The 16,229-nt window shown below is 38.3% G+C and overlaps 1 protein-coding gene and 1 long non-coding RNA gene across 3 annotated transcripts; both read right to left on the reverse strand.

The window, feature by feature from the left end:
* Positions 1–4,679: 4,679 nt before the first annotated feature.
* Positions 4,680–6,465, reverse strand: LOC148916699 (uncharacterized). Its single transcript, XR_016127217.1, has 2 exons — positions 5,393–6,465; positions 4,680–5,308 (listed from the first exon to the last, which is right to left on the reverse strand). It is a non-coding gene; the product is annotated as an uncharacterized LOC148916699 (long non-coding RNA).
* A 3,831-nt stretch (positions 6,466–10,296) lies between these two features.
* On the reverse strand, positions 10,297–14,781 carry LOC103330609 (uncharacterized). 2 transcript variants are annotated; one of them, XR_016127340.1, is made up of 9 exons: positions 14,509–14,781; positions 14,299–14,382; positions 13,996–14,105; positions 13,812–13,862; positions 12,647–12,790; positions 11,980–12,069; positions 11,426–11,532; positions 11,084–11,184; positions 10,297–10,713 (listed from the first exon to the last, which is right to left on the reverse strand). XR_016127340.1 is itself a non-coding variant. In XM_008233205.3 (9 exons), the coding sequence occupies exons 1-9, from the start codon at positions 14,636–14,638 to the stop codon at positions 10,615–10,617; spliced, it is 900 nt and encodes a 299-aa protein (XP_008231427.1). In that variant the 5' UTR covers positions 14,639–14,781; the 3' UTR covers positions 10,297–10,614. The 2 variants fall into 2 exon arrangements, 1 of the variants encoding a protein (XP_008231427.1); XM_008233205.3 differs by having other exon boundaries at positions 11,084–11,168.
* Between the last annotated feature and the right edge of the window lie 1,448 nt (positions 14,782–16,229).

Genomic DNA, 16,229 nt, shown 5'->3' on the forward strand with positions numbered 1-16,229 from the left:
TACAAAACACAGCACAACTCTAAGCCCTGCAAAGAGCAACCGCCACAGCGTAATATTGTTAAAGAAAACCTCTTATGCATGCATAGCTCGATGTATAGAACAACGTGTCATGATCGTCAGAACATAGCGACCATAAGTACTAAATATCAACTCCTTGAATCTTAATCTCGACCCCTACTCGATAGGGCAAGGGGATCAAGATTGGCTTCTTAGCTTTATTAGATGTCAAGCCCACAAACATTCTAGTGAGCATATCAGGGAGACCTTCTAGCATGGTCTTCGTCGCCTTATCAGCAAAACCTGGAATGTAAATTCGATAGTCATTAGAAAAACCAGTGAGCACGAGTCTCCAGAAAGATTGCTCAAGAACAGTAAGGACATAATCACCACTCGGTTCCCTAGCCCTCATTACAAAAAAAAAAAGGAAAAAGAAAAAAAAAACTCGTACATGTAGGTAAAGAGATGGCACCTAAAAACCAAAAACTACACAACGCAATTCCTTCAATAGAGACGGCGTCCGCACCTCACCACAACCTTCCAAAGTCACCCTTTGAGTCACGACCATGGGCGAAGCCCTAGACTTGATCTGGTGGAGCAGTTGTGGCTAGCCACTAAGCGAAGAGGTCACGTCAAGAATGATCATGGCAAAGGCAGCCTCTGAAAGCGCCAATGAAGACCAATCAAACCCAAAGCAAGTGAAACCACCAGAGAATGTAGTGAACCCAAATCGCGAAACTAGAAATAGCGATCGAACCACCGCCGCCTCGAAACCAAAAGCACCAAGCGATTTCATTGCCTCAAAACCAAAAAGAACCGACGACACCACCATCTCGAAGCCAAAAATAACCAGACGACACGCAAAGAAACAACCACTCAAGAATGGAGAGAAAGACAAGAACAAGATCGACGCAATCGAAGTAAGGCACTAGACAACGATGACGCTGGGCGTGGAAGGAAAAACCTGGAAAAATCGCATGGCTCTCCTCTTTAGCGAGAGAGCGACAACCTGGAAAAAAAAAGAGCAATTAAAATAGGCTTAAATGCTACAGTGTCCCCTAGAACATTGGTCAATTCTCACTTTACCCCCTCAAAATTAAAGTGACCCACTTTGCCCCCTTGACCAATGTTTCATGTTTCACTTAACTACTTTTCGTCAACGCCATTCCAAATTCCGTTAAACCAATGACGTGATAGGGGTAGTTTGGTCCATTCAACTAAGCTGGGATTTTTCCCACCAATCTGAGGGTGTGACGTGTACATGTGGACCCCACCTCTAACATATGACATAGCTTAAACGTTCCAATTGATCTGAGCTGCCTTTTAAACCAAAAAACCCCAAATTGGTTTCCTCTAAAACCCTAGAAATCAGAGGTTGGGTTCCACGAAAATTGAAGATAAAGATTGAAATAGTTGACAGAGGGGAAGAGTTGGATGTGGCGGCACCGCATTGCTTTTGTAACACCCCTACTCCAAATTTATTTCTCATTTTAATTAAATTAAGAGAATTATGAATTTACCCTTGGGTTAAGGGTAATTTTGGTCATTTTCTTATCCGGAAGGATTTCGGGACCACGAGTGGTTTGGTTGCGTAGGTGGTACTGAGATGAAACCGTAGACATGCGGTAGGCTTAAATCGGAATTGTAACGAAGTTTTGGCGATCAAATTAAGCTCGATGGTGGAACCGTAATTATTTCGAAAAGTTTGGTAAAAATCAGATTTTTTCACTTTTACCTCACTCTCTCTCTCTCTCGGCATGTACGCTCTCTCTCTCTCTTCACTCTCGACCCGACCCTTTCTTTCTCTTGATCTCCCAAAGGCCGCCACGGTGGCGTGAGACGGTCCCGTTCGACTCGTCGTGAAGTCCCGATCAAGACCCACCCAATTTCCTGCTGAAACCGCGAATCCGCCGTCGCTTTGACTGGTTCAAACCGGAGGTTTTCGCGCTATCGCACCGCCGTCTCCGCCGTCCATTTCCGGTGAACCAGGTGAGGTTTCTTCTCCTTTTTACGTGCTCTAGCTGTTTATGGGGTTAGATTAGAACGATTTTGAAGTTTGGAAATTGATTTTGGAAGTTAGGTTTTGGCCGGTTTTCAATTTGAAATTCCGGCCAGTTCCCGTACAAATTGGACCTTGTGGTAGTTGAAGAAAGTGATCCTGACCTTAAGAAGAAGCTAGTGTAGGAAGAGTGAGCGTTTGTGTGGAGATTTTCCGTCGTCGGAAATTTCTCTACACACCCATGCGTTGCCGGCGCGTGTGGCGGCGCGTGGGCAAGGCTGGTGAAGTTGCTTTGTATCCTGATAAGATCCATAGGTTGTCACGAGTGCATAGGATTTTACGGATCTCAATTTGGATGTCGTTTGACTATCGAACGGATTTCGCATATTGTGCATTATCCAGGTTCGATAGGTTCTAACCGTTGGATCGTTTCCAAATTGAAATATGCTGATCTAGGTACTCTTAGAAACCTATAGGAATTCGCGGATCATGAATCGGAGCCCTGGATGTTCCTATTCAATAATTCGAAGTTTGAGGATTAGCATAACTGTACGATTGGAAGCGATTCCCAAACTGTAACGGACCTTAGGATATCCCATTGGACGTACACGCACCGGGAACTCGGGGATTTAAGTATTCTCTTTTGTGAATTTCTGTTTTGAAGTGCGTTATTTTAATCAAGAGTTCGTATCTCGAAATAGGTACTTCGGTCGATCATACGCAGCAGGGAGCCTCTCAGGGCCGGGCATCTTGGGATTATCTGTGAGTGGACTTTGTTTTAAGCATGTTCATGGTTTTATTGATAAAAGATTTGTGCATATGTTTTTAAATGGTAAATGTGATTTAATAAGTATTTGGTTGATGGATTTGGATATTCTTATACGTGTTAGCAATATATATATATATATTGGGTATGGATATATTTGAGTATGATGAATATGTTTATATGGTTTTTGGGATGTCTATCTATATTGCCTATGTATAGAGTATGAGGAGTTGTTATGGTGAGATTGTGGAAAGATATGAGTTTGAGGGATGATTGTGAGATGTATGAGTATGTTAGGTGAGTACCATTCCCTAGTTACTAGGCTTCCCACACACATCGTTGGCAGTGCCGGTGGGGTGGGAAGGCCATGAGATTGTGGGTCTCACACATATCGTTGGCGATGCCGGTGTGTGAGACACTTCCCATACGTGTCGTTGGCGTGCCGCGTATGGGAAGAGTATGTATATTGCTTAGTATTATCACACACGTCGTTGGCGGTGCGGCGTGTGAGCTATGAGTTTCGTCCCGGTTGGACTACTCATCCTGGACGAGGGTTAGTGCTTGAAATCCTGCGTACCAGCAAAACAATCCCAGTTGGATTGTTTTCCCCGGTACATTAGTATGGAGAGAAGTATACGTTATATTATAGTTATATATATATATATATGTATGGGTTGGCGAGAGTTGCATACTTTTGGGAATGGAGTTGTGATTTGAGATTTTGAGAGTTATTGGACTTTGGGATTATGTGTTTTGAGTATTTTGGTTTATGAATTGTGAAACTGCATGCTAGAGCATTATTTTTACACAGTGGGGTTATTATATTGCTTTAAAATGCAAACTTTATTTTTGTCCACTCACATATTTCTGTTTTGCTCCCCCCAGGCAGTAGTTGCTCTTGGAAGCGTTCGAGCAGGTTGCGAGCTCAAAACATTCCATCCGTAGATAGGACTTGTGTAAATTCCTTGTACTCAACTGTTTGTTGTAAACAAATTCTGTTAGATGCTCTGTTATCGCCCATGTTAGGTTGTTACTTGAGGTTGAAGGCTACTTTACTTTGGATTGTTGTATGTTGAAAGCATGCTGGCAGTTGGGATTTATATTATGTAAATTATGCAGGTTGAATGTTGTTGGGTTTGAGCATTTTACAGGGGAGACTCTGCCAAAATTTTGGTAGGATGTCTCGGGTTTTTAGTAAGTGGGCCCGGCATCGGGAGATGTCGGCACCAAGACGGGTCGGCCCGGTTTGAAATTTCGGCGGTCTGTCGGCTTTGTGGGAAGATAGCTAAACGCTTACAAACTTCATGGATGAGGCGAACCCACTTCGAAGATTCCATGTTTGTCCAAACTCATCAGGGGTAAGTTATGTTGTTGAAAGTTTGTGAATCCGGTTAAATTTTTTTATTAATTGGTATTAATGGTTGATGTAGAGGAGGAAAAAAGGATGTGGGTTTTTTGTTTGGGTGGATGTTGAATTTCCACCTAAAGAGAAGGCTCTGGTGAGTTGGCTACTTAGAAGATTGAAGGAACTTGAAAAGGACGTTGGGCATCGTTAAGTAAGAGAAAGAAAGTTAATAGGTTGGCTTATTCTTTCATGGGGTTTAGTAATGGTGGTGGTGTTTTAGCAATGTCTGTAACAACTTGGCACAAAATGTGGCCATTGCAATAAAGGAATTAGGCAGATTGTACAAGTCTGTATTTTGCACTTGTATGTAAAATATCATGTATTGGTAGCTATGTAATGATGGAGGAACATGGTTTGAATTTGCAACTGGATGTAACAATGTATTGGTACTTATGTAATGAATGTGGTTGTTGAACACAATGTGGGAGTTACTGATTGAATTTTGACCTCATATGTAATGGTATGAAAAACATAACCAAATCAATAGTACCACAAACACTTGCAACAGTTCATAACAGACAATCATGAGTTTTATAACACTGATCAAATCCTCACAATTTATAACATTACTAATTAATAGTTAGACTTGCAAAATAATAGTTCAATCAAAAGCCCCATTTGAAGGGGTTGTCCTTAACAGCTGTACATGCAAAACAAAAGTGGAATGAAAAGGTCAGAATCTCCAAGGCTGATAATCATCCAACAAATCCTTCCGATTGGTAAATTTCTTCCTCTTGGCAGGAGATTTGAACCTCTTTTTGCTCGTATCACTGGTAAAAGGTGTGATGAGCTTGCACTTGGTTGAGATCCTTGCACAATTTGAGAAGTTTGGGTAGGTTGAGAACTTTGGCCAGTTTGAGAAACTGGACAAGCTTGTATCTGGTCAGTTCCTTGCACAGATTGAGAGCCTTGCAGAGTTTGAGAACCATCATTCTTTTTGGGAAATTTAATCCTCTTTGCAAGAGACTTAAACCTCTTTTTTTTGGGAGTTTCTGAAGCTTGGCCACTTTGAGATGCTTGGGTAGTTTCTGAAGGTGGGGCAATTTGAGATGCTGGGGCTTGGGGCAGTTTAGGAAGCTTGGGCTGTTTCAGAACCATGTGGAGTTTGAGAACACTGGCTAGTTTCCAACCTTCTTCTCACCTAAAAATTGTAAAAGATTCCAATTTACATCAACTACATCTCATACATCTTCCTCTTAATATCAATAAAAATAAAGTCACTTACAGGTTGCTTGGTTATTGATTGTCATGTAACCCTTTTAGTTGATGTCATATCTTGGGCATATTTCTTTACCTTTCGTTTACATGGGACCTAACATAAGAAGAGAATCACTTGAAAATAAATAAATAATAAAGATCCAAAACAAAAATGCATTGCCAATGTCTTTTTGGAAGAGACAAACTGAATGCTGCTGCCTTCTTTTGCCTTAGGGCAGCTCCTCTTATTATGGCCTTCTTGTTTACAAAGTGAACACTTGGTTTCCAAGTTATACCTCTGCAACTTGGTGGCTGTATGATTAGATTTGCTTGGTTGTTCACCTGTTGACCTCATCATTTTCTTCCTTGGTCTCCCAGGTTGTTTGTGATAAAGTGGTGGCATCAAAGGAGGCCTATGACACTTAGGCCACAAGTCTTTACTTGTCATTGGATGAACCATTGGACTATAAGATCTCATAAAGGCCTCCTTCTTGTAACAAGCATCAACATAAGCAATATGATCCCCATTTAATTGGCCAATTGCAACACAAGCATGCTTGCATGGGATCTCAGTAATATCCTATCTCCTACATGAACAACAATGCCTTGCCAAATCAACCACAACCTGACTTCCATCATGGTTTTTGACCTCATATAAACTCTCCCCAGCAAGCTTTGGAATGCACCAAGTTGATTCTTTCTTCGTTTTCTCCAAAATCCCAAAAATCCTTGGACTAATGTCATGTTTCCATTTCTCACAAGATGCTCTTCTAGTTGCCATCAACAACATAATATAATATCTAATTCTCTCTAGCATGGTTAAAATAGGTTTGTCTCGTACTTCTACAAGGGCACCATTAAAAGCCTCACACATATTATTCAAAAGGATGTCACACTTGGAATGAGTTTTAAAGTGAGCTTTATACCATTGTGATGAATCTAAGGCTGCCACCCAATCAAATGCAGCTTGGCTTAGCTATCTCATACTTTTCATCTCAGCATCCCACCATGGGATGGTTGTATTCCTTGCGATTTTCTCCATTTGCGATTTCAACACCAACCCTCTGTGACCATCAAGCAAAAAATCTGCTTCTAAGTGTTTGAGGCGAAAATGATCATGTACTGCATCAATCAAGCCTTTTTGCTTGTTTGTGATAAAGAGGTATCATTCCAAGGCCCTCTGCCAACAGTTGATAAAACCATGAGCATGTTTCATAATTATCCACCTTAGCCACTGTATACGCAATAGGATACATGCCATTGTTAGGATCCACACTAACAACAGATAACAATTGTCCAGGGTGATGACCCTTTATATGACAAGCATCAAATCCTATAACTGGCCTACATCCCTGCAAAAACCCTTGTTTAACTACAGCCAAACAAATGTAAATCCTCTGAAACCTTGGCCTTTCACCCTCCAACTCACATTTGATAATGACTGTGCTACCCACATTTGTCCTTCTTAGTTCAGCAGCATAATCCCATAATAACTCATACTATTTTTCATAAGTCCACTCAGATATGGATGTTGTCTTCTGCCTTGCCCTATATATTTGGGATTTATAAGCTATCACAGACAAATCTTCTTGTACCTACTGCTTAAAAGTTCCCATATCCCAATTATGCTTTCTAGACAGTTGAGTAGCATATATTTGAGCTAACCATGTTGAGTTAGCGTGAAAGTTGTGATCAACTGTCCCACAATCATGCTCATAAACCAATTTCTTCACTTGAACCCATTCACTACCATTCACTGCTGAAGCAAAACAAACCTAGTTACAATTTCTTGCACACACGCCCTCACCCTATCACGATCATTGCATTTAAATTTAATCATCCTCCTGTTCACAATTGAATAATTCCTAATTGCTTTCCTAAATAGGTCAGTGGTTGCAAACCTTAAACCCAGCTTAAACATATGGTTGCGCATGTCTGTTTCAAGCCTAAATTCTTGAAATTTAGGCAATTTCTTCTTCCTTTTCTTCTGGTTCCCATCATCCTCATCATATGAGCTACTATCCAAGCTCTCAACATCACTTTTAGCTACATCAGTTGACTCCCGATCTTCATCTACAGGGGCATTTAGGTCTTCAACTACTTCTGGCTGGTATATATAATTTTCAAATGCTTTATCGTCCTTTGTCAACAACTCACATTCATTTTCACTCTGCTCATAAACACCAACAAAATCGGGTCCTCTTCCTTGTCTTCTTCTTCACTGTCTTCCATTAGTGTCACCTATATCAGCCTTACTACCCTCATTGTTCAGGGGTCCATCATCATCACTTGAAACCCAGTCTTCAACTCTGCAAGGTGCCCATGATCCTCAATAAAAGGTCTTTATCATTATTGGCCCACTCTTGAGAAGCCCCATTTTCATCACCAATAGGCCCAATATTCTCACTATCCTCATTCAATGGCACAGCTACCTCTTCACAATCCTCATTCACTGCAACACCTTCTTCTTCAATGTGTTGTACATAAATCAGCACCACTCTCTTGTAAGAAAGTGTTACCTTATCACACAAACTTAACAGATATCCAGTAACTCATCATTTACTACTCCTTTAAGAGATACTTTCCCCATGTGCCCAAGTAGTTTCACTTGCTCCCACATCTCTAACATATTTATATACTTTACAATACACCAATCCAAATATCCTACAGTATAACACCACTTATTCATTTGTTTTTCATAATTCACCATGATGCACTTCAAAAGTGACCAATTCTTTGTCCTCTATACAGAAACAAAAAGGGTTTGTTTTTAACAAAAGCAAAATAGTATTCTAAGCCACTTATTAAAAGCAAGACAACAACCATGGTTCGATTAACATATTCAAACCCAACTAGAAGAAAACAAAAATGGGACAACATCAGGAAAGGTATACTGCTTTAGAACCCCCTCTGCCGACAACACATAACACAAAAGACCTAAACCCCATCAATTTCTACACAATGCGCATCACTATCATGTCAAGATTCTTTTCCACGTCAAAGGACAAGATTCCTTTTTAGAAAACAGTCCTTTTGGAAGAATCACTTGTACGTTGGCTCTTGCTTCTCGCCAAATGGGCGTCGTCATCGAGTCGCGTCACTTCTTCTTGCCTTCAAGTTGTCAAAACCAACTGAGAGCGCTCTCTCTCTCGATCCTTATTCTCATACCCTAGCTCTAAAATCCCCAAATCTCAATTTTCCCTCGATTTTCTATTTTTGAGTTCTTTTTGATTGAGAGATGGGTCCCCAATTCTACATCAGCAGCAATCAAGCCGCTTTGAGCTATATCGATGTTAGAGGTGGGGTCCACATGTACACGTCACAGGTGGGAAAAATCCTGGACCAACCCCGCCACGTCATTGGTTTAACGGAATTTTGAATGGCGTTGACGGAAAGTGGTTAAGTAAAACACGAAACATTGTTCAAGGAGGTAAAATGGGTCCCTTTAACTTTGAGAGGGTAAAGTGAAAATTGACCAATGTATCAAGGGGCACTGTAACATTTAAGCCTTTAAAATATGGTTTTCTCCATGTTTACAAGTGTTCTACAAATGTTAGAATTTATGACATTTTTTAATTTTTAATTAGGAGTAAATTGGGTTTTAATTTTAAGGATGATGTGTTAAGTTTAAATCCCTCATATTAAATTTTAATGAGGTGGCGTGTATAGAACAAAAAAGTCAAGCAGATCATGGCAGAGAAAATTAGAGCAAAGGATCCGTATCCAACTTAAATAAGGACATTATATATAATAGGTAACAATCAAAAATCCAATTAAGGGGATTATTCAGTACATACTTTTGTGGAGAAATAAAGACTTTCATAGAATAAATTACTTTAATGAGGGTATCCAAAAAGTTAATGACTTTTAAAGAATTTGTTAAGTAAATAACTTTTGTAGACTTTCAAGCCTAATTGGAGATGTCAAAAATCTGGTCAACTCACTAGTGACTTAAAGATCTACAATAGCCTCTTCAACCACTTTGGGATGCTTAAATAGATGAGTCACATAATATAAAATCTCTTTAACAACCTTGTCAAACTCAGTTATCAAAGTTGCAATCGCTTTCTCTCTTTAAGACTGGTAAGTTGAGTTTGATTCTTCAAAACATTTTATTTTACTTTGTAAACATAGGACCTACCTTGAAAATGTTAAAACATGCAATTTTTTTTTCTTTTTTGATAATAAATACATGGACATTTTTAACATGTTTTCATATTTTTCATTCATTTTCCTGATATTCCATTAATTGATTGAAGAGTTTCTGGGAGCAAAAATTATTCAAGTAACAAATCAACCTTTTCAAATTGCCACACAAGCTAACACATTTTAATTTGAAAAGTTTAATTTGCTACTACCATTGAAGATGCTCTTATAGTGACATCACAGTGGGGAGCTAAACAGGCAAGAGCCTTCTCCAATGTCTATATGTCACATACTCACCTCCTCCAACCTCTCATCACTCGAGTCTCTCTTCGCTCTATGAGAACCTTTCTTCTAGGCAACGAGCCAGCGTTGCAATCCCCATCTTCGGAGAAATCAATGCCTTTAGCAAACCTGTTATAATTTCCCGAATATCTCCATCTTTTTTTTAAGGATCTTCCCTATTAAGAGAGACGATAGTATACTAAACTCACACACTACACGAATGCTAGGACTTGATCCCAAGACTTTGCCTAAGGAAATAAATACTCCAAACCACCACACTAGTGGATCCTTGCCAAATATCTCCATCTTAAGTCCACAAATAGACTCATGTCAAGCCAAGGGCATTTGGTAACGAATTGAAAGCACACTACGAAAATGAAAGTTAGTCTTATTGTAAAACATAGGTGATATGGGTATTCGAATACATGATCTCAACTGCTGGGGTAACTGCCATTTTTTCGTTGTAATTAAAGAAAAAAGAAATATAACAAAATCATTTAGAGATGAAGAAGAAAAGAGTGAAAGCAAATAAAATTAAGACAACTTTTTACATTTCAGTTTTTAGTTTCAGAACCATGTGTAATTTCTACACAACGGCTCTCATCTGTTTCTTTTAATTTAAAAGAAGCACAAAAACAAATGAAAATTACTAACATACCCTAGTTTAGAAGAAATCGGGAAAATAGTCGCACTGAAGAAAAATCAGAAAAAGATTAAGAGGCTGGATAGTGTGATGATTGTATCAATGAGCCCAAAAGAGGTCAGCTGGTTGAATCATACAACGGCCTAGTTACCAAAATTGTAGGTAAAAATTGTAGTTTATCAATCCCCCATAAACTTCTGTTTCTTGGCTGTGTTCATGTATGGTCTGATAACCCATTCAGTCTGGGCTTCATTCTGATCCACTGTTCCTAACTTAATCTGCAACCCCAAAGCAAAGAAGGTATGAACAAGTCTGGACTATTAAACAGTCAACTAGTCATAAACACAGAAATACCTCAAATAATTAAACACAACTTTTTTTTAGGACCTTTCATATTAAGAGGGGCGATAACATACTAAACTCACACACACTACATAGATGCTAGGACTTGGAACCTAGGACCTTCCCTGAGGGAGCAATTGCTCCAAACCACTACACTAGTGGATCCTTTGCAAACACAAATTTTTAACCGTTATCCACGGAACAACAACCACATCCACCATGTGAATGCAAAATCAAGCGCAAGTGATATCATTGCAACACACAAATTTCTCAGAATGAAGATAAAATGAAGGGTGAAGTACGAACCTTAAAAAGCCTCAATTCAAACCGAGGACCAACCTCCTTCAGCTCAACGGATTTAGGGCCTCTGTGCTTCTCATAAGTATGATGCCTGCATGTTCTTCAAACTGTCAATGGGAAATGAAAGCATTGCATGTGCACTTATTTGTCTAAACAGAAATATCATGGGAATGTAAATGTTGGTCAATAAATAATACTAATAATAAATAGGTCGAACAGGCCTTTCAAATTTAATGTCTCTTTTAGCCTTCCTACGAGTCTTAGGAGTCAAAGCCTAAGAAGATGGCTATCCCTTGTAAGCAAATTTATTTGGGTCTGATAGTTACAGATATGTGACAAACAACCAACCTGAATGAAATGTAGTCAGACTGATTGGCGAAAGTGATTATGCGTTTCGTGTCCTGCTTCGGCACTGGAAAGAGATGCTTTAAAATATTTGCTGTCCTCTCACCCAACTATTAACAATCAAGAAAAGAATATTATATATATATATATATAAATATATATATATAAAATAAAACACTGAATAAGTAATTGATAGGGGCAACTAAAAAATATGGAGTGATATACTTTTACATAAGATTAAGATGTGTAGCAGGAGTAAGGAATTAGAAAAAATAAGAATGATTATTACAGGGAAAGCAACCAAGTGGGATACCATGTGCTTCCAACAGTGAAACTCCTCCATCATTTTCATAGGTGGTAGGTAAGTCATAAATAACTGGAACTGGTTTCTTCGGAAAATAATTACAATTAATGATCCTGATCCCTAAAATGTTCTGTCAACCACGTCCCAGGGGTTATATTTTTTTATTAGATCATTGGGTCTAATATATCTTGGCATAATATACAGAGTAAATTGGGTAAACAATATGTTGAAATCTTTAATTGAGGTATGATACCTTAGTCGTGAAATTGTTGAGAATCAAATGTGGATAAACCTGAGGCATCGTTCCCATGGTTTTCTTATCTTTGATGTCATGTCTTGTAACCTACAAGTGAAATACTATTAGCTGAATGCCCACATTAACAAGTCAAAGCATAGATCCAGTACAGGCATGAAAAGTTCTCAAAAGCAATGTCATGATAAAAAAAAATATTAATTAATTCATAAAATATGATTTAATTTCAATGTTCTTCATGATTGGCATTCTACAATTATCACGGTCAATCCTTCTATATTTCTTTGCACTAGGAAGCTACTGCTTTTTTTATTATTATATCACGTTCTGTCATCAATCAGACATTTTATAAGCATAATCTACCCTTGAAAATCACAAATTTGAAGACCCAAACCCATCTCTTTCTAAAAAGCTGTTTCCAGTAACCAAAACATTTCCAATTCCTGATAGCAATAAAACTAAACCCTTTCTACCCTAATTCAAACCTTTAGACCTTGTGTGCCTCTCACTGTTTATAATTGTATCCTTTCCTCACTTTTTCCTAAGTTTTGCTGCTGAAGATCCCTAGAAATTTACTGTTGTCTGGATTTCTTTTCTGCTGTACTACATCAGTCTTAATACCAAGATGCTTGTCCTACATTAACGTAAAGATTATCACACTACTTACCACATTGAGTAGTTGAAAATAAGCTGTTGGACCAAAAGGAAGGTGGCTTATAATCAAGCCATCTGGTACACCACGATGCTCATGAACCAACACAACATCTGTAAAATCGTGTGCACGGCAAGTTTCAATGATTTCAGAAATAACCTGCAGGATTTGAAAGAAAAAAATAAATAAATGTATGCTCTACTATGTAAAAGGAGCGAAGCTTCAGAGCCAGGCAGGTATGTCCTTAAATTTGAAAGGTTGTCAAGAGGTACCAACTCTTTCAATTAATACATTGCAAGAATAAGAAAAACATGACAATATCAAAAAGAACTAAAGCAGTTACTTATATTCTGGAGCAAGGGTTCAATCTATATATAAATTGTAACACAACAATTGATAAACAATGTAAAACACAAAAAATCACACACAAGAATTAACACACTGAATACACAGAAAACATCTTCCAATAACTCAATGTCAAGCAATGCATGGTTGATTCATAAGAAGGGATCAAACAGCATGACGCAGAAAAATACATATATTTCAAATAAGTTCAGAGTAGAGCTCCATCTATTTTCTCATGTCAGCAATTAGATTGAAATGACATTGCTTTTGATGGAGGTCAAGAATTCATTAATGGTTAGAAGGCTCTTTGAGTGGGAAAAATTGTCTCCATCTTTTTATCCTCTTTCAGATTTTCTATTTTCCTTATCTTTCTTTTTTCTTTTTTTCTTTATTTTTATCTCAAAGCTAAGATATTTTCTACTGACATTCCAGAATTATGAACAAAATGGGAAATATTAGCTTATACAAGTGTTCTTACTACAGCAATTAAAAGAGCGTAACTAAGTGGTCTTAGCCAGCTACCAATCTTATTTTCCCATGCTTGTACACAATGTTTTAGCTAGTCCGCAGTCCACACTAACTGTAACTAATTCAGGATCTTGCAAATGAAAAGCTAAATACTTTTTCCAAGTATCTTTTTCATACAAAGGTGTACTGCATATTTCTGGATTTAAATTGATCGCTTATATCTCAGATCTCCAGGTAAGAACACTAAAAACAAAACTTGGAAACTACAGCGCAGTCCAAATGCATCATGAAGCAACTTTGGATTTAAGTATAACCAAAAAGAGAGGAAAACATAAGTAGAAAAAGATAGGAAAAATGGTGCACCAACCTGGCCACCACGATTCATTTGTTGTGCATTAGGAAAAACAAGTTTCAGTTCCTGCAACAACGGTATCATTGAACCATAATCAATAATCAACGACAGCCTTGCATGATACCCACCAAAGTGAACACGAGAAGTGCAGCTAGGTGAAAAAATTTGTATGATACGAAAATAAAGAAGCTATACCAACCTTTGCAAATTGTATCAGCGGAGCACTCGGATCCCTGGAAGTAGTCAGTAAAATTTTGGGGTCCCTCTGTGATGCGTTTGCATACTCATCATCAATATGTGACCTTGGCACTAGGATTCAGAAACAAAAATCATGAAGAATCAACAGCATAATCAATTGAAATACTAAAACACCTTCAAACTTCAAAGTACCGTCCAGAATATGATAAATTACCAAACACACAAGAAATTTAACACTTTGATATATAAACAAGAACTTTCACAAATAAATTATCATTCACTAAGAACTTCCATAAACCCATACCGGCAGTGTTTTCGTCCTCCAGATCAATTTCTTCACGAAGGGCAGCTTCCTCATTTCGAAGCTCAGTGGGTATTGGTTTTCCCTCTGCAAGAAAACAAAATGTCCCGAAATTGTTAGCAATTCACTGACCCAACACAGAAACTTCAACTTAGAAATGAAGAAAACATGAACAAACATATGTATCTATAGAGTATGAGAGAGAGGGCGAACCTTCTAGAGCTTCTCTGATCTTGCGCTTCTTCTCATAGAGCAACCGTTGTTTGCCTTCCAAGCCCTTTCTGTACAAGTACTCCCTCGTTAACCTAATTTTCCGACGCAGCATACTTGCTCTCTGTGACATAACCTAGAGGGAGAAAGTAGGGTTTAGATGATGTCCAGTGAGATAGTCTCTTGCCTCTCGGTGTGAGCCTGTGACGGGGGGGAGGCCTGGAATTGAGAGAGAGAGAGAGAGATTAGGGGTTTAGGGCTTTGCAGGGTAAGCATGTAATTACACAAAAGAGATCACCTTTTATGGGGATAAAATGCAATTTAATTTTTTATTATGTAAAATACATAAAAGGCCAAGGTCCAGAATCCAGATTATTAGCAACTTCACCCATTTGCTCTTTACCATAACAATGATAGGGTGTTAGGGCATTCTTATTCATGTGAATGGTGGCGCTTTGCAAAAGAATGTATTTTCACCCGTTACAATAACAAACAGAAAATACTATTCTTTTTTTTTTTACAAATTTTTTTACATAAACAATTAATTTGGATAATATTTTCAGATAAGATTTTTGGGTTCGTACGTGTTAATATTTATTATAAAATTCATATCTCATAATCGGATAAAATTTTCGGATATGATTTTTAGTTTCAAAATTCAGATAAATTTCAAATTTTAGAAAGGATTTTCACACTCTAAAATCGCGCCACGTGTCATCTTTATATGCCTAAATTTTTCTATAAAACTAGAGGTTCAGCTCATACCTCACACACCAGATCTTCTCTATATTTTCATTTATCATATTTTAGAATTCATACTCCATTCTCAATGTCAGACATGAACGAGGTCTTGGAGAGGCAAGAGCGATAAACTAGAGAAAGAAGGCGTAGACGAGCTGAAGGCAAAAGGGTGCAAAGAGAACTAGATCAAAAAATTATCATAGCAATGGCTTTGCTTGATGAAGAAAACCAAGGCTGCCGCCGTGGTTCACAAGTTGGCAGCGGCTCGAATGTGGATAAACATAAGCATTCTCGGGGTAAGAATCTTCGAAAGATTATTTTATCCTAACTTCTCTGTACTCTAATGTTGATTTTCGAAGGCGATATAGAATGCAACCCCATTTGTTCAATAAAGTCATGCATGATATTTGCAATTATGATGAATACTTTGTTCAAAAGTGTGATGTTGCTCGGGTTTTGGGACTTCTTCCCGAGCAAAAGCTTACAGTGTAATACTGAATCTTGACGTATGATTCATCTGCTGATCAGGTGGATGAGATTGTCCGGATGGGGAAGTCCACTACTTTGGAGAGATTGGTAAGATTTTGTGATGCAATCGAAACTCTGTACATCAGGGACTACCTGCATAGATCTACGCACAGGGACCTCCAAAGACTTCTATAAAAAGCCGAAGCTCGAGGATTTCCAAGAATGATTGGTAGCATCGACTGCATGTATTGGCAATAGAAAAATTGCCCAACTGCATGGCAAGGAGATTATGGAAATAGGAAAGGGCAAAAAAGTATCATCCTTGAAGCCGTTGCTGGATTCGATACATGGGTTTGACATGCCTTCTTCGAAGTTGCCAGATCTCAAAACGACTTGAACGTCTGGGTCAATCCTTGGTGTTCAATGAAGTTCTGAGAAGTGAAGCTTCCGAATATCACCTATGAAATCAACAATATCGTCTACCAAAATGGGTATTATCTAATAGACGACATCTA

The sequence above is a fragment of the Prunus mume genome, linkage group LG5, assembly GCF_029339155.1.
Source record: "Prunus mume cultivar Tortuosa linkage group LG5, ASM2933915v1, whole genome shotgun sequence".
In the NCBI taxonomy this organism is placed as follows: Eukaryota; Viridiplantae; Streptophyta; class Magnoliopsida; order Rosales; family Rosaceae; genus Prunus; species Prunus mume.